Source organism: Dermochelys coriacea, chromosome 1 (assembly GCF_009764565.3).
Source record: "Dermochelys coriacea isolate rDerCor1 chromosome 1, rDerCor1.pri.v4, whole genome shotgun sequence".
Taxonomy (NCBI): Eukaryota; Metazoa; Chordata; order Testudines; family Dermochelyidae; genus Dermochelys; species Dermochelys coriacea.
This window is the reverse complement of record NC_050068.2, coordinates 224,849,758-224,874,170: the sequence shown is the minus strand read 5'-3', so window position 1 is coordinate 224,874,170 and position 24,413 is coordinate 224,849,758. Positions and strand designations below refer to the sequence as shown.

The 24,413-nt window shown below is 43.5% G+C and overlaps 2 protein-coding genes across 3 annotated transcripts in view; one reads left to right on the top strand and one right to left on the bottom strand.

Moving 5' to 3' along the window:
- BORCS5 (BLOC-1 related complex subunit 5) overlaps positions 1 to 3,780 on the top strand; it is a 113,858-nt gene extending 110,078 nt beyond the window's left edge. For both annotated transcript variants that reach the window (XM_038387864.2, XM_043515054.1), the window contains one exon: positions 2,912 to 3,780. In XM_038387864.2, the coding sequence (XP_038243792.1) occupies positions 2,912 to 3,142 (231 nt within the window). In that variant the 3' untranslated portion in view covers positions 3,143 to 3,780. The remainder of the gene's footprint in view (positions 1 to 2,911) is intronic.
- Positions 3,781 to 17,217: 13,437 nt separating this feature from the next.
- The window catches only part of DUSP16 (dual specificity phosphatase 16), an 80,308-nt gene continuing 73,112 nt past the window's right edge, over positions 17,218 to 24,413 (bottom strand). The window contains 2 exon segments of the mRNA XM_043515047.1: positions 17,218 to 20,945; positions 20,948 to 21,462. Of these exon segments, the coding sequence (XP_043370982.1) occupies positions 20,281 to 20,945; positions 20,948 to 21,462 (1,180 nt within the window). The 3' untranslated portion in view covers positions 17,218 to 20,280.

The window sequence follows — 24,413 nt, the reverse complement described above, 5'->3', positions numbered from 1 at the left end:
GCCACTGACTTGCAAAAGAACATATTTAAAAAACATTGGGCTTGTACTTGTTTTTACTATGTTACACTGTTAAGACTTACTTTTTTATGCGGGGGTGGGGGAAAAAACCTGTTTTACTATAAAAATGCAAAATCAGGAAAGCCTAAATTTAGCAGGAGGAATTCTTTTGGACAGGAGGAGGGAAGGGAGGAAGTCTTGGAGGATGTGTATTTTGAGTTCTTGCACCCTAACTGATAAACACTTCCTTTTCCTCAAGTCCAAGTTCAGAAAGACTGTTGTGTTGCTCACGCTCTGGACTGGAACTTGGGAAGTCTGTGTTTAGTTCTGGACTCTGCTGCAGACTTCTTATTTGTCCTTGGGCATGTTGCTTAAGACCTGAAAGCCCATTAAGGTCAAGGAAAAGACACCCATTGACTTCAGAGGTGCAGCTGGCCCTATAACAATGACAGGCCCAAATACACAGATAGGCACTGGCCTTATAAACAGATGCTAACACAAAACATTATTTTTGAAACAGTCTGATCAAAAATCCCATTTCCCCTCAATCAAACACGCAAATTTTACCCTTCTTGTGAGATCGCCAGCTCTGCAGTTGTCATAGTCTTCCAGAGCAGACAAAACCTGAATTACTAATGTGGAAAAAACCCAACCACCCCAACTGACCTGACCCAACTTTTTTGAGGGCTGGGGGTGGGGGACCAGCTCTTTTTTAGCTTTTGTGTGCACATCCAAAGTAGCATAAGCCCATTATTTTTTCCTCTTTGCAGGTCAAGTGGAAACTTTTTGTGCCTCCACTTCCCTAAGTGGGGATAATGATTCTTACTCACATTCACAAAGTGCCCAGAGATCTATTAATAAAGTGTGCTATATAGAAGCTGCTAATTCTGATTATTTGATTGTTTATTATGTTCAAACCTTTTGTAAAGATGAGCTTTGCCTATTGCTTGGGGTTTTGAGGCCATGTGAAGAACGTATCTTGAGGAAAACTTTAAAACCAGGGGAGATTTCTGCTTCAGACCCTGTGTTGCTCTGTTTAATGAGGCATGCTGACTTTTGAAAGGATTCCAACTGCCTACCATACCGCAGCACTCTCTCATTAGGTGGCTCATTTTTAGGCACTGGATTGAATTTACTTCCATGCCAAGCTGACCTGGTGGTGATCTGCTTTTACACACTACAATTTACAGAGCTAGCATCAAAGTATTAAGCTGAAGTTTTAATGGAAACCCCTAAGCAGGATTAAATTGTTTCCACACGATTTGGAGTTTCCTGCTCTGCTTGCTTTTATTTTGTCCCATGTGTGAAAGGGTAGCGGGAGGAATCCATAGGAAAGAACAGAGGGGAAAGTAAGGATTTCAGCCTGAGTGTGACAGAAAGCAGGCTAGAAAGAATTAAAGGTTAATTGATACTGTATCCGGCACTGGTGGAGGTGATAGAAAAAATGCTCCTAAATCTGCAGGGCAATTAAACAGACACATATTATTTTAATGCTACTTGTAACTTCAGTTCCTTAGCAAAATATTATTTCCTGACTACTTTTGCCTTGATTCCTTCCCGGCTGTTTTTCTTCCTGAGCTCTTGCCAGACATTGCTGGTGTGGATTGCATCAACTGAATTCAATGGTCATTTAACAAAACCTTGGCTCACTCCTCCTCTCTATTGTCTTGGGGACATCTCCTCCCGATTCACAAGCAGGACTTTGGAGCAGCTAAAGAGTCTGCTCCCAGAGTGTCCTTCCCTAGTGCATGCTGGGACAGAACTCAATTGTTTAGTGAGTGCTGTGTGGAAAAGTGTACAGTGCAGAAATGATCAGCAAAGCTAGCTAGTTTGTAAATCACTGTTGAGCTTCCAGTTACTGGGGTCAGCACCTTCAATCTAACACTATTAGTTAATGTCCGCTGTTAGTTAAAATAAGCAATCTTGGTCAAGCCTGTTCACACTAGCAGAACAACAGAAAGCAGTGCTGGTTGAGGAAATAGGAAGGGAGTTCCATGATCAGAAATGCTTTTTTTCCTCCCCATATTACAGTAGTGTGACTGGATTCCTGAAACTCACTGCAGTGATGTTACCAATTCAAGTGCCACAATGGTAACTTGAACTGGTGACAATGAGAGCAGAAGGCCTGTGGGCTAAAGTGAAGCCATCATGCCCGCTGTCTCCCCTTCATCTGGTAGCCACCACCTAGCATTTCTTCATTCGTGACTGAGGAGGTAGTTTTCTGTGGAGACTGAATGTAGTACTTTCACAGTTCTGTATATTTATCCTACTTCAACTGATGATTGAGGACTCCCACTTACTAATGTTGCATGCCAGAGACAAGACCTGTGCCCAAGTGCTTGGAAATACCAGAGTTTGAATAGTCAGCAAACTGAAGTGTGTGCAAGTGTGTGATCATATGCCTGAGCCGTTGCAAGCTTGGGTATTTGGGGTCTTAGATGGTTCCTGAGGGTTTGGAATGTAAATACTCCCAACTGCTGTGACTGAAGAGATGTATACACTAGATCTGTCAATATTCAAAATCCTTTTAAAAAAAAAAAAAAAAGGAATTATCCTGTCATGCATTCATTAGAAATGACTAACAGCTGGAACACTTAATAGGTTTTAAAATTGTAGATTAGAAAGCTGGGAACAGATGATGCATTGTGAATTACTTTGAAGATGAAATAAGCAATATAAATGCAAAGTGCTATTCCAGCACTAACTGATCCATATCACTTCCATGATAAGTAGGTACATATTATATCTAATTGTAGAGATTGGCAAGATAGAGCTGCTAGAGAAGTGCCTTTTAGCTACTGGTAGATCTAGCAGACTGACAAATACACTTAATCACTGGTAAGTGTCATGTGCCCCACTGAAAGGCATTTGGAAACTCTAGCCTAACATGGCCCTCCCTTTTGTTTTTAAACAGATGGACCTCTCAGTGGAAACTCTCTATAGCTTTATGCAGGAGCGCCAGAAAAGGTACGCCAAGTATGCAGAGCAGATCCAAAAGGTCAACGAGATGTCTGCGATCCTCCGCCGCATACAGATGGGCATTGACCAGACGGTCCCTCTAATGGAGAAGCTAAACAGCATGCTGCCTGAAAGCGAGAGGCTGGAACCCTTCACCATGAAACCTGACAGGGAGCTCAAGCTATAGTCGCTCCAAACTCCCTTTCCTCACCTTCTCGTTCAAACATTCAGCACAACGCCACGCTTCCAGCACGCCCAATTGGCAGTCACTTGGAACAGACCGCTTTGCTGCCTGACTTTTTGCCAGGCTTTAAGAGGAAGAGCTGTCTCAGCTGCCAGAACTGTGAATTGAAACTGTACAGCCAGGAATAAAGGAGCTCCCTATTCGGATTGTTTGGAGAAGAAAATTTACCCTTCCTTTATCCCCATAGCACCACCATCTGTACTGAAATATGTGCTTCATTCCTGTAACTAGATTCAGCCTCAGAGAGGAGCGATTCCTCCACCTGATCTTTTTAGAAAAAATTCAAAGGGGTATTGGGTGTAATAAACCCTGTAATGTACTTTCCATGCCACTGGAGAAGTGGACAATTAGATGGCTGGCAGATATTTACAATATTCTCCAGCCCTGGAAACATGTATATTTTGTAGGTGAAAATGTGGAACCAGGAACAGGCTTATTAAAACTGCCTGTTGTTGTAATTAACATGGTTTGCGTGGCAAGGAAGTTTCCCTTTCAGTTCTAGTCAGCATCTCTTTCCTTGAAGCTCCTGTTTTTATGGTCTTACTAATTTGTGGGGCTGTAAATGAATAACTGTTCCAGTTCCATGTGTCTGTGTCATTATTGTTATACCGGCCCTGCTCTAACCCCCCACGTAGTGACGCTAATCCGGGACATTTACCCCTGAGCAATTCTATCAAAACCTTGGCATCCTTTGGTTTTGCATCAGGAGATGAATGTGAGTCGATGGGAGCCTTTAACATGCCAGTCAGATTGTTTGCTGCTGCCTTTAGCTGGAAGACTGTAGTTCTGTCTTTGAAGGGAGGCTGAAGTGTCCATTGAGCTTGGTGTGTTGGCTCAGCTGCCTTCATTCTGAGAGCAGTTGTGAGTGCAGTGTTTCATGACTAAAACCACACAGCCCTTCGGGATTGTGTTCAGCAAACTGCTCCAAAGGCAACAGGACGTTCTCACTCTATTGCAAACACCATGCAGCTCTGGAAGGGAGGCAGTGTGCTGGTGCTGGAAGAGCTCTGCTCTGGGATGTAGACAGCTGGGCTCTATTCCTAGCTCTTTCACTTGCCTGCTGGGTGACCTTTGGCAGGTCAGTGCACCTCTCTGGGCCATGGTTTCTCAGTCTCTAAAATCGGGGTAATGATACTTTACTCACCTTTGTACAGTGCTTTGAGCTCTCTAGATGAACGGTGCTGTGTAAGCCACAAATATGTAATGACCTGAATGGCTGCTTCGTGATTAGTCTTAAAAGTGAGGAATCCTTCCCTGCTTTTGGCTTGTAGCGGCCTGAGGAAAGAAATCAGGACCCACACTCAGGCCCAAACGTGGGCTTGTTACTTTAACCAGAAAATGCCACTGAGGGTGAAATGCACACCTGTACCTGGCTTGGGTAGTAATTACACCATTCCACAAGGAGCATGCTACAGCAGGCCTAGATCTTGGAATCCTGAAGCAGGGTGTGATTCCTGCTGGCTGCTTTGAATGTTAGTTGTCCACTTGTAGTTCTGTCTGAGAGCCTCCTGTGGCATCCTCCCCATGTAGTGGATGGTTAGGCAATTTACCCAAAGGTTTTTTTGAATGCTTCCTTCGGGGCTTTGAAAACATTATTGTACATGTAGAGAATTTATTCAGCCAAAGTTTTTGTGTAAGCACTGGTGAATAAGAGTGGCTCAGGCTCCTGTCAATATTAATTGCTGCCTGTTGGCAGCAAGCTGCTTATTGTTCTCTCTTGTGGCATTACCTAAGGCCAGGTGGTCTTGTATTGGTATCCATATTGTTGAGTGCAGCCCACTTTGACTTATATTTGAAACATAGCAACGGTTGGACTCAAGCCCTCTGTGTGGGAATGGAGTCCCTTTGAAATGAGGAACAGTTAATGATTCAGATTTGGCAAAAGATTTATTGGCAGGATACATGCAAGTAAAGGCAGCTTAATGGGCCCAGTTCTCCATTGCTTTATACCTTGTGTACTTGTGAGCAAAACACTGCCAAATCAAAATTCCCCCCTTCCTCACACCAATGGTAGCATTTTACAACCGCTTTGCACAAGTGCTAATGACAACACAAAGTTCAAGGCATGGGGGAATCAGGCCCCCAGGTCCTGGGCTCTTTCCTAGATAGTCAAGACACTTGCAAGTCAAAAGCCATATAATACACACTGCCTCTCCACTGTACTGGAGAGATCCATTTGCTAAATTTGGGAGCACTGTAATAAGATCCCTTATTATGCACCTTGACGCAACCCTGATCTCTGCCCACTATTCCATCATCCCTGGGTGTCTGACATTCCCTTGAGCAGCTTCAAACAGCTGCCATATTTCCTTAAATCAACCTGACACACAAGTATTACCTCCTCTCTCGAGTTACACTGGCTTGAGATCCAGGATGGGCAATATTCAGTCCTAGACCAATGATGAGTTGAATGATCGATATCCCACAACTGTGCAGAGCTAGATGATGGAAGCTTATACAACTGGGTAGATCACAAGATACCAGAGCTTACATTTTGTTAGGTCTTTTTTAAGAAGGTAGGTACTGTAAATGTTTTCTGTCCTATAAAGGTCTGGACAATTGGACTCCTGGTTTTAAGGTAATATCAAAGATGCAATATATCCTGTGGTTCCGCAATTTGTTCTGTCTCTCTAAGTGTGGAGCACATGCACATACACAACACTTCCCATCTTCTAAGTACTTTCCAATATTGCTCCTTGCAGCACAAGTGAGGCAGCTGTCTTGAGTATTCTCTCCATTTTACTACAGCTGCAGAAACTAAGGCAGTGATGTAAAATTTGCTGCAGATGACACAATGTTCCCTCTATTTTTTTACGTCCATGTGCGGAATTAATTTTGTTATGTGCACCAGTATGGAGATGATGTGTGGCAGGGGTGGGGTCAAGGGGTTCGTAGTGTGGGGAGGGGGCTCAGGGCCGAGACAGAGGGTTGGGGTGAGGGCTCTGGCTCAGAGTGTGGGCTCTGGGGTGAGGCTGGGGATGAGGGGTTTGGGGTGCAGGCTGCCCCGGCGCTGCAGCGGGGAGACAGAACTCCCCCTAGCCCTTGTCGCAACAGCCTGGGGCCGGGGGAGAGGTGCCTTTCCCTGGCCGCAGCAGCCTGGGGCCTGGTGAGAGGCGCCTCTTCCTGCCTGTGAGGTCCTTGATAGCCTGCTGTGTGGTCGCGCAGCTTAGAGGGAACTTAGATGCCACAGCAAGTCAGCAACTTCTTAATTTATGCACTGTTGCCATGAAACATCTAGAAAATGGTCTGATTGTGAAAAAAATTCTTATTTGTGAGAATCTGGTTGTATAGATCTCTGGACACTGCTGAGCACCCTGTTAGTGCTTTACAAATAGCAAGGAAACAATAATGTGGTCTGCAGGCCTCAGTGTCGGGTATCAAAACAAACCAGTAAAAATCAGTAGCTTAACTGGAAAATATAACTGGGCCCTGATGCCAAATGTCCTCAAAAGTGTGTATACAAGTGTCGGCCATTCTATTCAATGGGTGGCACAGAAAGCGTACATGTGACAATTGCTTTGTAAAATGCCATGTACACGTTCTGTAATTGTTCACAATTTTATTTCGTTTCTCCACCATTAGATTTTGTTACCCATAAGTCTTTGGACCACTTGTGGAGGGAAAGCTACTCCTTTCTGTATGTCCTTAAGCTGCTGCTTTGGTCATTTTGCTGTTGTTGGTTTTCTTAACTGCTACTGCTCTCCAGTTTGCTCCATGTCCTGCTTATTGGCTTCATCTCAGACATATGCGATACTCAAGGTGTTAGATGCTCTTTTTTCCCTTCACGCTGTTTAGTATGGCATTTGGTGTAAGCCTTGAGTCACCAGCCTACTAATGCAATTCCCTTTCCAACCTCCTCCCAAACAGCATCAAAAATAGTCCCAATAACTCTCTCCGTTATGTCATCCATGTTATGTATGTGTATGTCATACACAGCTGGCCAGTAGTTCTGGAAGAGATGCAGCCCCACACCCTGGCACTAATAATACTCAAAGGTAACTGTAAAAGGAAAGGTTTCAGAGTAGCAGCCGTGTTAGTCTGTATGCGCAAAAAGAAAAGGAGTACTTGTGGCACCTTAGAGACTAACAAATTTATTAGAGCATAAGCTTTCGTGAGCTACAGCTCACTTCATCGGATGCATTAAAAGGATGTATGTAAAAGGATGTAAAAGGAAAATAAACATTCCTGTCCTTTGCTGCTGCATTATGATGGGAAAAAAGGTCTGATGGTTTGGCGGTTGCTAAAAAATGCTTGGTGGCTTATGTTTCTTTTGTTTTAAACTAGAAATATTAGTCGTTGGCCTCCTGTTATTGATTGAAAATCCTCTGGAGAACAAGGTGGGTTTCTGAGATCATAGGGCAGTGGTTCTCAACCAGGGGTCTATGTACTCCTGGGGGTACTTCAGCTCATCTAAATATTTGTCTAGTTTTAAAACAGGCTACATAAAAAGCACTAGCAAAGTCAGTACAAACTAAAATTTCACACAGACAATGACTGGTTTATACTGCTTTATATACTATACACTGACATGTAAGTACAATATTTATATTCCTGTTGATTTATTTTTATAATTGTATGGTAAAAATGAGAAAGTCAGCAATTTTGCAGTAATAATGCGCTGTGACAACTTTGTATTTTTATGTCTAATTTGGTAATCAAGTCGTTTAAGTGAAGTGAAACTTGGGGTGCACAACACAAATCAGAATCCTGAAAGGGGTACAGTAGTCTGAAAAGGTTGAGAACCACTGTCATAGGGGACTGAAACATGAGCTTTATTTTGTTTTAATAACACCTATTTAACTCAAACTCTTTCCTTTTGGAGAAAGGAAGGTTACTTACTTTACAGTAACTGGAATTCTTTGAGATGTGTGATCCCCATGGGTATACCTCTGTGGGTGTTTACGGGCTTCATGCACTGAGACTGTTGATGCCTTTGTCACCTCATGCTCTGACCCAAGGGCATAAAGGGTGGCATAGCCTGACCACCTCTCGAATTCCTTCTCTACTGTGAATCACCTTAGGAAAGGCTCTGAAGCCGAGGAGAAAGAGGTTAGGCAGCGAAATACCTATAGGGACCGTACATCTCAGAGAACTCCAGTTACTGCAAGGTAAGTAACCTTCCTTTCTTCTTTGAGTGGTGGTCCTGATGGGGTACTCCACTGAGGATGACTCACAATCAGTATTCATAGAGGAGGAGGGTGCAAGGAACCATGCTGCAGCACAGACTGCAGGACCTGTATACCACGCTGAAGGATGTGCTTGTACCAGACTGTAATATCCAGGAGGGGAACACCCTGAAGAGAAGCCTCTAAGGTAGCCTTAGCTCTAGCCAAGTGAGCCCTCTGCCCCTTGGGGTGGGGGGGAGTCTCCATCAGCTCATAGCAGAGCAGGAAGCAATTTGAGATCCATTTACAAAGTCTCTGTGAGGAGATTGCTTCTCCTTCCATCCCCTCAGTAATGGAAACAAAGAATCTTAGAGGTTTCCTGAAGGATTTTCTCCTTTGCAAGTAGAAAACTAAGGCACAGCAGACATACAGGGAATAGAGCTTTCTGTCTTCTTTGGTGCTGTGAGGGTTTTGGGTAGAAAACAGGCAGGTATATCACCTGAGTCAAGAGGAAACGTTGGGAATAAACTTGGGGTGTAATCTCAAAGAAACCTTATCCTTATGAAAGACCTTGTCTGGAGGATCTGCCATAAGGGCGCCGAGCTCATTGAGTCTTGTGGAGGTGATTGCAGTCAGGAAGGCCACCTTCAGAGACAGATAAAAGGAGCAGGAAGCCAAAGATTCAAAAGGAGGATTCGTGAGCGCTGACAACACCAGATTGAGGTCCCAGGTTCGTGCCGGTTCTGGTACCAGAGGAAATGTTCTGGTAAGTCCTTTTCAAAAACCTTGAAGTCAGAGGGTGGGTGAAGACTGAATAGATCACCACCACAGTATGGAAAGCGTTGATTGCTGTGAAATGCGCACAGTAAGCTTAGAGATAGGCCTCAGTTCTTTAGGGAAAGGAGGTAGTCCAAAACGGTAGGGTTCCGAGTGCTTTGGAGGTATTGGGCGACGCTGGCACCAGATAGAAAATCTTTCCATTTAGTGGCGTAACGTTTCTAATGGAGATCTTCCCACTGTTATTAGAAGATGTATTGTACCCCCTGTGAACATGACCTTTCTAAGCTTGTTGTCTATCCAAATACAAGGCTTATAGATGGAGGGCTGCTGGGTTGGAATGGTTGATCTTGCCTTTGTCCTGAGTCAGCAGGTTTGGAAACTGCTGGAGTCATAGGCACAGACATGCCGCTGCATGAAGGATGCTGGTGAACCAAAACTGCCTCAGGCAGCAGGGTGCCATTAGAATTACCAATGCTTTGTCCTGCTTTATTTTTCTCATTATTCAAGGTAAGAGGGATGGGTGGGAAAGCATACATTAGTGGCTCTGAGCACTGAACTAGGAGTGTTGGAATCATGACCTAAACTGCTTGGGAGTAGTAGGCTTGGCATTTTTTCTTCTCTTGGGACATGAAGAGGTTCCACGCTGGAAATCCCCACTGTCGAAAGATGTTCTGTACCACCCAGTCATGCAGTCCCCACTTGTGCTCACTGTTGAAATGCCTGCTGAGATTGTTCGCCAACATGTTCGTTACTCCCGGGAGGTGCACTACCAAGATGATGATCTGGTGTTGGATGCACCAGATTCAGAATTTGGTTACCTCTGTTCACAGAGGGGCGGACCTCACTCCTTCCCGTTTGTTGATGTAGTATATTATGGTTATAATGTCTGATATGACCTGAACATGCAGGGCACGGATGAAAGGCGGGAACCTTTTGCAGGCTTCATGTACTGCTCTCAGTTCAAGGAGTTTGATGCGAGCGTGGTTATCCTGAATCTTGAACAGTGTATGAAAATGTTCAGTTGTCTAAGGAGCAGAATGGGTCTCCAGCCTCCCTTCTGTTTGGGAACGAAGAAGCATCTCCAGTGAAAACCCCTCCCCCTGTGTCAAGGAGGCAGGGTTCTACAGTTGCTAGCTGGATCAGGGAGTCTACCTTCTGTCTGAAGATCCTCTTGTGAGAGGGATCCGTGAAAAAGGATGGGGAAGGGGGTTTTGTGAAAGGCATGGAAGTAAGTTCTATTGTGTAGCTCCTGGAGATGATCTTTAGGACCCATCTGTCTGACACAATATGATGCAGTACTGGAAAGAAGCTGGCTAGGTGGCCACCAAAATGGGTATCAGAAGGAGTGGGGACTGATTGTCAGCTCCCTGGGGTCGCATCAAAATGGGACAGGAGGTTGGGACTGAGCAGAGGATAACACTGGGGCATTTTGTCTGCTCTGCTGCATTTTCTGGCACTTCCTGGGAGGCTCATAAGCTCTCTGATGGTAAAAGGGGTGAGGAGCAGTATGTTATTTATAAGGAGATGGTTTGGAGTACCTCTCCAAGGTGCTGGGGTGTAAATACCAGAGGAGCAGATAGTTGCACAGGAGTCTTTAAGGTTGTGCAGAGATTTATCAGTTTTCTCACTAAGTAGATTGTTGCTGTGACAGGGCGCACTCATCTCTTGCCCTCATCAGGTGGGTCTTCAGTGGCTCAGCCCTTCAGCGAAGTCACACACAGTCTAAACACATGAAGGAACCCTGAGGTAAAAGGTCCAATAGGGCCTGTCCATGTGACCTTGTCTTTAGCCCTATTTCTGGGCTCAGTCCTCAGGCCCTTCTGGGCTAGCTTTAAGTCTGTGTCTGCCCTGGTAGAGAGCAGTTCCTGCAGGGCTTTCACCCTGGAGACTCTAAGTCCTGCCCTTCACTTGGGCCTCTAAACAAGCCTTACCCCTTCTCAGGGCTTTGGCCACAGCAGGCCCACCCAGTACTCCAGATCCTGACCCAGGGACCCTATAAATAGCAGCCAGGTGTTGCTTCCTGCAATAGTTGCTGCTGCTATTCCCTGAGCCACTTCCCAGAGCCCCTTCCTCTGACCCTGTTGCTCCTTTTAACTGAGCCTGCTGCATTCTGATTGGCTGCTTTCCTGCAGCCTTTCTAGGTAGACCTGGAGGGTGTGCAGCCAAAAGTTTGCCAAAGATCTGGAGAGGGCAGTGTGCAAGTATTGCCTGCCACCGTCCCTACGCTATAGAGGAAAGATGTGGTTGGGGGTTGCTTGAAGTCATGTGGCACTAGAGGGTGTGAAACCCAGATAGATGTCAGAGCAGGTGCTGTGGTAGGGAGACATTGAACAAACTTTAATATTGTGTTGCTCCAGCCACCAGAGAAGTGCCGGTGTATGACTCCTTATAATTGTAAATGTTGGATTAAAAAAAAATTAAAATCATTTTGAGGGGGATTAGATGGACAAATAATGATTAGTGAGTTTATCCTTCCACTAAGAAAAATAGTTCCTAACTGGAGGAGAAAACAGCAGGGGAAGGTTATAAACAGTGTTTAAAGAAATAGGGAAAAATACTGAGTGTTTTCATTCCTCTTTTCTCTCTCATTTGGAAGGTTCCCTGGTCGAGTTGGGTCCCCTATCCAGCCTGCCAGGAAGCCTTTCAGCAGCAGTTTGTCCCAACAGGCACCTGGCAGCTCCCGTTCTAACTAAAGTTGGAATATTGAATGGCTGTTAAAGTAGCACAGAGGTAAAAGGGGGTAGAGGGCCAGAAATGGCTGCTGAAAGGGAAGACTGGCACTGTTGGGTTGGAGGCTGCCCCATTTTTGCCTCCCCCTTCCACAGTCTGCCTCAGATCTTTGCGCCCTCAATAATTCTGCCCCTCCTCTCTTCAGCTTAAAATAAAGGGCATAAGGTCATTCAGTAATAGTCACAGCTGTGGAATGGGTAGGTGAATGGGTCAGCAGTGACTGGTTTACAGCCTTGAATGCCATACCCTAATTTCTGTTCAATCAGCCTGACCCTTACTAGCCTGTGTTCATCTGGTACAGCTAGAGTTGTCTAGTATAGCTTCGGGAGTGAAAAAGTCAGGATGGGACATTATTATAGAACTGCACTGGGAAAGCTTGGAAGAGAGGAAGGGTGGCTTAACGGTTAGGGTGCTAGCCTAGGACTTGAGAGACCCAGGTTCAATTTTCTGCTACACACGTACTTCCTATGTGATGCTGGGTAAGTCACTTAGTCTCTCTGTGCCTCAGTTCCCCATCTGTAAAATGGGGATAATGTCCCTGCCCTACTTCACAGAGGTGTTGTGAGGATAAGTATGTTAAAGATTGTGAGTGGACAGGTACTATAGTAAGGGGGCTCATAGGAGTAGCGAAGATAGGGGATGGCTATGTTCTACCGTAACCTAATTGTGCACTGGAATGGTGAGACTTGTAGTGTAGTTGTCCTGCCCCACCAACACTTTAGTGCCACTTCAGTGGTTTATGTTATTGAGCAAGGTTGCTTGTCCAGCAGTTTATTTAATGCCGTATGAAAGTTGTGTGTGTTTATTTACTAAATGCAGCTTCCTCCAGTGCTAGCCAGCAGGAGGACTTCTCATGCTGGGCTGTTGTCTAAAGACATTTTCAAATCTCTCTAGCTGAGGAGACAACCTTGACTTGAAATATTTATTCTGTTTGGCACTGTTTGGGTTTTATTAATAAACAAAGGATGTGTGATTCATGCTGGAACCTCCTCTGTGGAGACTTCTTCAGGGGGGAAAAACTTCTCATCTTTAGAAGTACTGTCCAGTTCCTGTGTGTCATCCTGTGGGTGGAGGTCTTTAACCCTGTTCTGCGTTTTATGATGCATACCATTTGAAGGTAACCTTCTCATTCTGAAAAATGCTTGGCGTTCAGCTGTGGGTCCTACAGGCAGCCTATGGGGTCATCCTGTAGTGATTCAGCCAGCAGCCAACTAAGCTGCAGGAGAGTGCTTTAAGTATAGAAGTGTTCAATAATCACAATAGGCCTGTGTTACCTTTTCACACATGCACTGTTAGTTTGGCAACAGGTTTTCTGCATAATTTCTAGCTTCAAAATACAGCACTAGGACTGTAGCCTGTTAAGCAAAAGGGTTGACCATTGACCCCTGGTATTTGCCACCATAAAGTACAGCATTAAACACACTATCTGTCCAGCAGTAGCTGTCTCCTGGTGTAAAGGTGTATTACTGGGCAGTGGGTTTAGGGTCATACATTTAGGACTGCATTGTGTGTAGCAGAAGGATTTGAAACATCTGCTGGGCTGGGACCCAGAGGGAAGCCTCCCTAAATCCGGTTGCTGCCTGCCACACTCCTGCAACAGAATTGCTAAAGTTCTTTCACTAGATCCCTCTTCTGCTAGGGAGTGGTGGGGGGAGGATAGGATTGGTCAAGGGGAAATAAGGAATTCAGGGGTGGGGAAATACAGGCTGTACCTCCCTGACCAACCCATAACAGCACCCAGCCAGCTGGAAGACCACAGGCTACAAGGAAAAAGTGAGCGAGTCTGCCTGCATAGAATGGGCTTGGGATAGGAACAAACAGTGCAAAAACTCCCCTTTGTGCTGGGGTTTGGAACAATACAAATATTTGTTAAACCAATTTATATTTTAAAAGTGATTGTGGGATGTTACCACAGCTGCAGTCCAGGCAACTGGAAGTCCTACTTACTCACCACATGGCCCTGAACAAGCTTTCTCACACTAGTCTATCACTGTATCCTAGGTGTGACCTGGAATGGCCATCTCATACGGTATAAAGTTAGGGTCCATTCCTGAACTGAGAACCACTCAGGCAGCCCCCTGTACCCAGAGCCCCAGCACTGTCCAGGTCACTACATGTTGGTGCTGGCGTGCATTTGCATGGAGTCAGTTGCAGTTTTGAGGCCTTAATTTTCTTCCCAGGCCTGTTCAGCCTTTGTCCACTTTGCTCTGGCAGCATCAAAGCAGTGACTTAATCAAAAGCTCTGTTGCTGTAATCTGTAGTACCATAGTGAGAGCTTTACCTCTGCCAGTTCCCAAACAGTAGGTGGAATTACATGTTCAAAAATTTCCCATAAACTAAAAATATAATGTAAATGACTAATTGTCAGCACCTCCCTCTAATAGGACAACTCCATAATCTTTCAGTCTCTTTTGCGGCTGTTGATGAGCCTAATTACACTCCAGCTTTTTAAAAAGGCAGCACTTTATGGGAAAGGGTGGAACTGCCGAATGCTCGAAATAGCTATTATAAATAGAAAAGAAAAAGGGGGCTGTCCCTAATAGTCTGGCAGCACAAACTGTACTGGAAGATGCGTTTCTAGAAACTCTAATACGTCTTAAGTATTAGACAATTCCACCTGGAAGACCTGAATTCCAGTTGAACTTCAAGTAATACTGTAGAGGGGTAGTTTGCCTGGAGCTCAGTTGTCCAGTAAGGATAATTAGGAGCAGAATCCTTTTGGGCTTCAAAACAAATTGTGTTCTGGGAGAGTGTTCACTGTGATCACCAGAGTACTCCTAGGTATTTTCCACTGAATGCATCCGATGAAGTGAGCTGTAGCTCATGAAAGCTTATGCTCAAATAAATTAGTTAGTCTCTAAGGTGCCACGAGTCCGCCTTTTCTTCTTGCGAATACAGCCTAACACGGCTGCTACTCTGAAACAGAGTACTACAATAATGGAATATTTTTTATCTCAGGAGGAAGTTAAGGGTTAAAAACAAATGCAAGGGAGTTTAGTGAGGGAATAGCATGGTGACTAAAAAACCCAACTCTTGAATTTAAAATTCAGATACATTTTTGCTCAGCTTTAATGTGAGAGAGAGTCAGGACTCCTAGCAAGAACTCTGATTTTCAGAACTGTTCAGCCTTCATCTAACTCTGCTCCTACTGAAGACAGTGGACATAGAGTTAGGCCAACACTGAGTCTTTTGAAAACACCACGCTTCGGTCATTTTTCTTATACAGAACAAGCACTAATCAAATCAGGTTATATGGTTGCTGTGTTCATAACTAGCAGCAGACTGTTTCACAGTCCTTTGCTACTAACAGCAAGTCACAGTTTTGACAGATGAACGCTCTGCACACACACTTTGGGAAGCTTGAACAATCTGGAAAAATGTATGTATAGAAATATTACTTACTGCTCTCTTACCAAAGTTGAAATGCTTTACTTTATTGGTTCCTTACACAACAGTACCACATTGCCTTTTTCTGCATTATAGAGTTCTCTTGTGTTGTGGTTGGAGAAGTAGACCAAGTTGTCCATTAGAATCTGGACTGAACAACCCAGGTCTGGAACTTGGCCTTTATATGAAGCTAAAGGCATATCTAGACAGCCAGGGCTCAGGCTGCAGGGTTATTTCAGTGCTGTGTAGACTTCCAGGCTCAGATTAGAGCCTGGAAATCTACACAGCAATTAAACATCCCAGTGTTTTTCTTTGCTGTGTAGACATAGATGTTCCACAGGTGAAAAGGTTGTGCATTTAATCAGTAAGCTGCCAGACCCCTGAAATAGTAAGAGGCAGATTTGAGAATGTTGTTAAAGCTGGCTTGTGGCAGCATGCAAGCTGCTGATGCAGCTGACAAAGTTTTGGTGAGTCCAACTGTATTTCATCTCCTTCTCTTCTGCTAGGGAGGGCTTGGGGTCTCTTGTTGCAGTGCTCTGATGGAACCAGCACAGAGCACAGGAAGGTGGGTATGGGGAGAGGAGTGCGGTAAATCATGGAAAGGCTGGTGGGGCATGCAGCAGGGGGGTGAGGAACAATTGGAAGATAAGCAGAGTCATTTTGAAACTAGATTCTTATTTCTTTTAAGATCTATTTCTCAAGGAGAACAAGTGCAAAATGTTCTATTTAAATCAGAACTTGACTTAGTGGGGGCAGACACTGCACGGAGGTTTTCAAAATGCGCATTTTTCTACATCTAAGAACATGAAGCAGTTTAGATGAGACGTTGCTCTTGCCCTATTTTTTTTTTCCTGTATTGGATTCAAGCACTTATTTAGCACTGGTAGTTTGTTTTCAGAAAGCCAGCACAAAGTAAGATTGCTAGTTACATGGTGCTACTACCTTCTAGGGAAGGGGAAATACAGAAACATTTGGCCCTTTCCCTTTTAATATTGTAAATGGAACTTAAAAAAAAAAAAAAGGAAGAGACTGCTGAATGTTGGGTGGATAGTTAGGAATGATTTTAATAAGCTGGCATGCAAGGAGTCATAGCCTTCAGTAGTATCACTCTTGACCCAGCGGTGCTGGAACAATGTGTATAGTGAGGGGGCTGAGAGCCACTGAACCAAACTGTAAACCCTGGATATGATGGAAACTGCTTCAAGCCAGGGGGTGTAGGAGCACCTTCCGCACCAGTGCCTTAACCAGCTGGTAGGTTGACAACTCAGCCAAAGAAACAGCCTCATCCTCTGTTCAGTACTGTCAGAGTTTAATCTTACTAGGTTTTCCCAGAAAAGAAAGCAGCACACTTACTGTGCAATGGCTACTACTGAGTCTCAAAGGTGAGGTCAGGCTGGCATGTCCACTGTCCCCGCATGTGTCACTCCCCCTCAGCAGCAAGAAGGCACTGTGTGCACACACCTGCCCATGCAGCATCTGTCAGTCATGCTAAACAAACTAGGGGAAGGGCAGCTCGAGAGCATAGCATGTGAGGCACCCCCCCCCGGCCCCTAGGTAATTTAAACAGTTTGAAATGATTGCAGCAAGACCAGTAGCACAGCTGTTCTACAAAGCCTCAGTATATCCACTTGGGGAACTGGATTATTGCCCTGTAAAGCAAGTACTACTGTGCATTTGAGTTTAACAATAATTGACGGTTTAAAAGGTTAACACACGGATACAACAGCTGTTGCTGTTCTAATGGGTAGAGGGTGTGTGGTAATAGGCAAAAACACCAAATGATTATTGAAGATGTAGAATCACGACTGACTGCTAAGTGTGACTAAGCTCAGTTAAAGTTAAACATTTGTTTGCCTCCACTTCACTAAAGCTGCCCATTCTGTAGTAAGTAGATGACCAGAAGCAGCCGCTGACAAAACATACAGGAGATCCAACCTCCTGGTTGCTTGGAACTGTGTTGTATTGCAGACCAGTAGGTGCATGCTCTGCAGCTGACTGCAAAAAGTCTCTCAGCCATTCTATAGAAACAGGTACCACTTCTGATTTTATTTCATCATAACATACAAGTAATGCTCATGACACATCAAGATGAGAAACTCATCTTTGAACCATTTAAACAGCTTGCCATACACCAAAGAACATTATATTCAGATTAAACATTTACACACTTCTCCCCCCAGCCTCCATCTCACTTTCCAAGCTTCTTAAACCCATTTTCTAGCATCTCTCAGGTACAGGATACGAGTACAGAAATGAAATAAGGAGATACCACTACTAGACAGGCTTCAAGTCTTTTTTCCCATGATGGTGTGCTCAACAGCCCAATCCAATAGATTGCTGATCCTGCAGCCATGACTTAACTGTTGATTAGAGGATGTTTGGAATTATGAGGAGTTGCAATGAGACCAGATTTCAGTTGCCAAGAAAGGGTTTAAAAAAAAAAAAAAAAGTCTCCTAGCAGAAGTCAGGACGATCTCAGCTTTGTTTCTGCTGGCAGGGATGTCTTTAAAATACTTTCCAAACCCCCTTCTTGTGAAATATTTGATTTAAACTATTACTTAAAAAAAGTGGTTGTAACTGAAATCTGGTATACATGAGATCTGATAAATGGATCACATGTATCCTATATATTACAAACATTGTGTGTTTATATGCTCAATGTCACTTTCACTTGCTACATAAAACAAGTGGCAGTATGGGTAGTGATTAGCCAAGACCTGATATGCTTTACAAAGTAGTATCAACCTACACGCTTGCCCAAACTACCCTCCCTTCCTGCATTTCATACACACATAACAAACACGGTCTATGGATTCAACCATTCCAGTTGCAGTCTGTGTGTCTCGCACTCTTTAGGATCAAGTTAATCAACTCTGTAGCTTTCTCTCAGTGCTAGTTTTAAAAAAGTCTGTCATAGGACATTTAAGTCACATCCTAGCCACAAATAAAACAAAAAAGACAAAATCCTGTCCATTTCTTAATATAGTAAAACCTGAGATTTGAGTCACCAACTAGCTACTCTTAAAGAACAAAAACAAGCTGCTGACTTGAACTAGGGCTTCAGTGACTACCAGATCTTAACTGACAAAACCTCAGCTAACTGCTTTAAAAAATCAGGTAAATCATTTTAAAGTATTTTATATTTTCAGCTGCCTGCACTGAAACTGTACAAACGGGGTCCTACTGCAGGACGCTGTAGGGATCTGGAGAATTTTCAAATTGTGATCTTTGTCACAATGCTGGACTGAACGACAAAGCATGATGTTAGACCCCTGCATATCGTTTGTTATTTTAATACCATAATCCTCTAACAAGGCATATGAAGTGGCAGCCAGAGTACCACAAGAATCAAAGGCTGGAGAGAGAAAGCAGGTTCTCTCCCTCTCATTATAAATAAAAACACAATAAATGAATGAGCCCTATCCCTGTCCCCTCTGGCAGCAAGGAAATGACAAGATCTTCCCTAGCAGGAATCTCCAATAGGTAGTTAAGGCTCTGAAACAGGTACTGGCCAGCAACAACAACAAAAGCAGCAGTGGCAGGATTTACAACTCTCGCCATCAGCAAAACTATGTTGTATTAGCATAGAAGCCCTTCAGTGGGGATAGAGATAGAACTGCAATGGCCAGATTCTCAGGTTAGCTTAGAACATGTCATGGGAAATTCTTTTATTTTTCTTTTTAAATCTTATTTGTTTAAATGCTATCTTCTACCCCCAGCCCACGAAGGACAGTAATGTGGAACCCCTTCTGTCCCTCTTGAATGACAGAGGATTGATCTTAACAGGCTGCTCCACTTCTCATCTGAAGTTAGTGAGTCCGACAAGGTTTGAGGATTAAAGAAGGGATGTGTACATGCCTAGGGATGTGCGAATCCTCAGGATTTGGGCAAGGATATGGAAACAATTACTTTTATTTCTTTTAAAAGGTTGGAAGTAGAGACTAAGCCTTCCCCTTTAGGGAAGGGGAAAAGTACAGACAGGGCAATTCTCACACTGTTACTATACTTGTAGGGGTCAAATCCAAGGCTCCTACTAATTTTCTCTAAAAAAAATTCTGCTCTATCACCTATTTAATTTTCAGTAGACAAAGGGATGGTGCTACTTGCACTCAGCCACTTATTTCTTGCACATAGCCCTAAATATTATCCACCGTTCATGCTACCAGCATTCAGTTCTTCCTTTAGTATCAGGTTTAGAGGTGACAGATTCACAACTCAAAAGCCAACTTCAGAATCACACACTAAAAAACTGTCTGGTTTTGTGTTTAAATGAACTGGGGATTGAGCACATTTGAGAAGATTAAATTTTACCACTGGTCTCTAAGCCAACTGAGAAACTTGTGCGTGGACAGCTTTAATCAGTCTCACTGCGTGGCCAGTCATCTACTCACACGGCTTACAAGCTGACTACCAGAGAGTGGGTTGCCGTGAAAGCTGTAGCTTTATTTATTTTTTGAGGTATGGGTTTTGCTCTAAAGCAGCTTTCTGGCAAGTCACCTCAAACCTGTCCATGAGAATGATAGTTATGTCAATATTTACATTGTCTGAGCTTTGTTTTTAGCCTAGCCCTGCTGTGATCAGTCACCATTTGTTTGGTTTCATAACCAGTCTCTGTCCTTAAGGAAAAGGATCTCTCTCCAGAAGTCGGCTCAGTCTCGGGGCTAAGGTGCATTGTTGATTTTGGGGGTGGGGGGTGGGAGGGAAGGGTTTGAAGAGGGGCACTAGAATTAGCTTGTGATTTTTAGTAATGTGTGTGTCAGTGGAACCAGGGAGCTGGCCTATTACCAAGAAAGGTTCGTTTAAAGGATGTGCAATTTGTCGCATATAATCGCTTCGTCTGTCAGGGAAACATCTGGCCTTCCATCTTAAGGGGGACGGGGAGAAAAACAAACAAACAAACAAACAAAAAAAATACAGCGGCTCTCCCCCATGCAGATATTAGTTTGTCATGTCTGGTATAAATCTATTCATTGCCTTCACACTGAAGCCCCAGTTTTTAAAAAAATTTCAGATTTACAGGGAATTGTTTTAAACGGGGAAAAATAAGCCAGCTACAGTGTCACAACTGTCTGCCATTTCTCAAGATACCTCAATGATTTCCATGCTGCCCGAAAAGCTAGACTGGCTGCCCACTTTCCCCAGTTCCTCTCGGGATCTGTTTTCTGACATGATGCTCTCCCCAAATTCCATCTGGCAACTTCTTCGCTTAAACTGCTTTTCAAAGGAACTTTCCTCATGCCAGCTGCGCCTTGAGTCACCTCTGTCGCTCGGCTTCTGCCTCCTGCGCACGGCGCCGGCCTGGTCACAGCCAGTGGGCAACTGGCTGCAGCTGTAAGCAGAGTAAGTGGCGCTGCTCCCGTAGATTGCAGAAGCGGAGTAGAAGTGTGAGGATTCCGTAGCAAAATACCAGCTGTTGGTAAGGGATGTGGTAGGTGTCTGAGGAGCTAAAATGTCAGAGTGCCAGCCTTTGAGGCCCAGCCCAGCAGCAGACTTTCCCACATGTTGCTGACTGGTGGAAAGACCGAACAGGAAGTTTGTTCTGTAGTTGTCTTCCATGCTCCCACTCCGATGCAGCGGGGACAACAGTGACCTTTGAATTGTGCTACCGCTGCTGGTTCTCCCCATATGCTGCCGCTTGCTCTGGCTGTCCAGCTGCCAGGCGTTCTGCGGTTTCGCAGGAGGATTTGCCGCCTCTTTATCAGGGCTGGTCTCTGGCGTCTGTTCTGAAACTTCCTGGACAGGGAGAACTGACATAGCTTGTTGTTGCCACCATCTAGAATACTACAGACATTCAACTGTTTTAAAGTGTCCTCTGACGCTGCAAAACCCTGCACTGATGCAGTCACACAGCTGCTGCTTGCTGTGTAGGATACCGATTTGATATCCAAAGAAAATGAGCGCTTCAGTCTGTTGCTATCTTCTACCTTGTCCGAGGACACATGGAGTCCATTTATGCCCTGTACCAGCGGGCTATCCTCTAACGCTGGCAAGTGCGAGTACGGGAGACTTCCAGAGTCCATCAGCTTCTGTTCCACAGGCTCGGAGGTACAGTTAGTGCCAAGCTGATTAGTGGAGAGGCCACTGCTCTGTCCACTTTCAGGGACCAGTCCATGCTCGTTGCTTTTTTCAAAATGCAAACGTTTCAGCTTGCTCATTGGTCCAGGCTGCCCAGTCTGGTTCTTAATCTTCTTCTCAAAATCTAGAAGCTGGCCCAGGAAATTGAAGTTGGGAGAAATTGTTGCCCTTTTTTCTTTCACAAATCTAAGGGGGGAAAACAAGAATTATTTAAAAACCCTACTGTTTAAAATGTGAATAATATTTCCACTAAGAATACCAGGCTTACATCCTTGGGGGGTGGGGGTCTTGATTCTTGTTAAGGTATTTGGATTCAGGTTCAAAGAAGCACCACTAATGGATGCATGGGCAAGGCAGGGACATCTATGACAGGGACAAACTAGACAACTCAAAATATTCTCCTTTTTTACAGTTTACACCGCTCTTCTTAAAGAAGAGGGGGCAAATGGTGCCTTTATTTTTGCTTCCTCACTATATATAAAGAAAGCCTAACAGGGGCTTCGAGTTATTCTGTGCAAGTTTTTACTTCCGATTATCTGGTTTTGAATACCCTGTTCTGCTGGATTTTTTTTAAGAGCCTCTCAGACCTTCTTCATATATTAAAGAAAAGAGTTCTTCATTCTTTCCCTCCCTTCCCCCCCCCCCCCCACCGGAGGTCACCTTTAACTCTCTCAATATTTTCAATTAGTTTATCTTGCTAATATTAGCATTTTTTCTTTTATATATTGATTAATTAAATTAAAAATGCAACACAGTTGGGCTATGTCAACATTTCAGAATTTCTCAGAAATGGATTCCCCCCAGTTCCTTGGCTGGCAATTTTGTAAAAATTTGCTTCATGCCTGGTCAGTAAAGCACTGAAACAAGTCCTTACAGCCTATTGAAATCAATGAAATTTATGTACATGCTTAAATTTAAGCATCCAGTATTGAACCAGCTGAACTTAAAATACATAAAGTTAAGAAAGTACATTTACTAAATTAGAAAGTAAAAGTAAACAGAGGTTCAATATTGAAATTTGGGCAAGCACTTCCTCTTAAGTTATATACAGTAAACATCTGTTTGTTTTGCATTGTAGCATGAATACCTGCTCTTTAAAGGCTCTAAAAAGTTACCATTGTCACTGTAAGTGCCAGCATAGGAGTCCAACCCCACCTCGTGTATTCATTCCTGGAATTACACAGGTAACAAAATGGCAGGAGCAATCACAAAAAGCCAGTATAAGTGGGAGTGGCAGCAAGTGCATCTGTCCCTGTGATCATGTATTTGGGTGGGAGGAGAAAATATAAAAACCCACTAGGGAAAGGCAAAAATCTGGAAGTCTAGGAATATCCTGGGAAATGGGGTGAGGAAGAGTATTAACAGGAGCAAAAACTATCAAGACCTAGTGAACTCTAGAGGAAAGTCATTTTCTCTTACACACATGCACATGTGGAAAAGAAACACTCAAACTATACTACTATATTAAAAAAGCTAAACAAAAAAAAAGTATCCACAAGAAACTGTTCCAGTCAGACTAAAACAAAAAAATCCATATAACTAAGTTATAGAACCATCAAATGAAGAACTACAAAAATGCAAGAGAGATTGCTTTTTTTTGTTTGTTTTGTTTTGCAGTAGCCACCGCTACCAGTCATGGAGAGGACTTGGAACCTTTTGATTACAATTTATGCTAACCCTTTCAGTGCTAATCCTGTGACTAGTGAAAACAGGCAAAATAATAATAATAACAATAACAACAATAATTTGAATTGGAGGATCAGACAAGGAGCATAAAATGACAGCTGACACTACCACCCTTACACATGCATCCATATTATTCACTGGCAGCTGGGAGAAAGGAGAATTATCTGCAGGGTGTCCCATCTCAGAATCTCCTGAGCAAGGAACTTGAAGCATTCATTCTAACGTGTTCAGGAAGTCAGTCATTGATTTCATACCATCTTTGTTCTAATTGTTTTCCTCTCTGCTGGTTGCCCTTGTGGGATTAACCCAGTAGTTTCTTTCCATCATGTTGTCAGATGTACAAAATAAACTAGAGAAAATACTTTGATCCCTCACTTGGATTTTACTTGTAACAAATGTAAAGCTAAGGTTTCAAACAAGTTATTTTATAGTTGTTTATCTTCTACCTTTCACTAATTCAGAAAATAAAATATACCCTTTGTAGATTTTCATTTTTAAAAGCTTTGCACCAAAGCAATGCTAAACAATTGCGTTTTTTTTTTTTAAAAGTCCTTTACCGCAACTTTGCACAGAAGTTTGACTTGATTGACAGTGACATGCTAGAATTCATTGCAAAAGTTCAATTGACTTCAAGGTGCTTAGATCCAATGAGAAATCTCATTAGAAAAAAGGTGTTGGACTTCTGTCATGCATACAACTCCAGTTTCATTTCTCTCAATGTTGCCAGCTTAAAGTGTTTGTAACACAAAATCTTAGTCTGCCTTGTGAAACAGGTAATCACTGCACATTAACCATGTATTTTTGTCTGTGTCCTGTCTAATTTCCTAGTTTGTTCATCAGCATCCCTTATTTGTGCCGCTTTCACCATATCTAATGGAAGTTCCTTTGATTTGTAGGTTCCTAACTAGTTCTGAGGAGGGTGCAGTGTTAGATCTTGCACGATACATCTCCCACGTTCTGTAAAAAGCAGCACTTTAAAAACTAGAGTTTTCTATCCCCTGTCTAATGAATATTGATTAGATCCAGAAGAAATTCTGCCCCTCAAAATAAAAGTTAATCCCAGGCAGATTTTCAAATACCCTTCTTCCCATCACAGCAACACCTGTAGTAATTTGCAAGGTGCGTTCTACCAGCTCAGCAGCAAGCTGTTCAAAATTATGTTCTTGGGAGCTTACAGTACACATTACAGATAACAACCTCCTCAGAAGTAAACAAAACGAGAGCCAGGTTGGCTTTCTGTGGCATTGAGAACAAAATGTTTGTCAAATGAAGTACAAAAATGGTGGTAACAAATCTGTATTCAACCTTCCCAAAGCATTCACAGTCAGTCAAACTAGATTCCAAAATTGCCTACTCATGTCAAACAGAAGCTCAATTCTTGTACAAAATCCTTGGCTGCCCCAAAGAACTGTTACTTCAAAGATTTTCAGAATGATCGTTGACTGACTTCC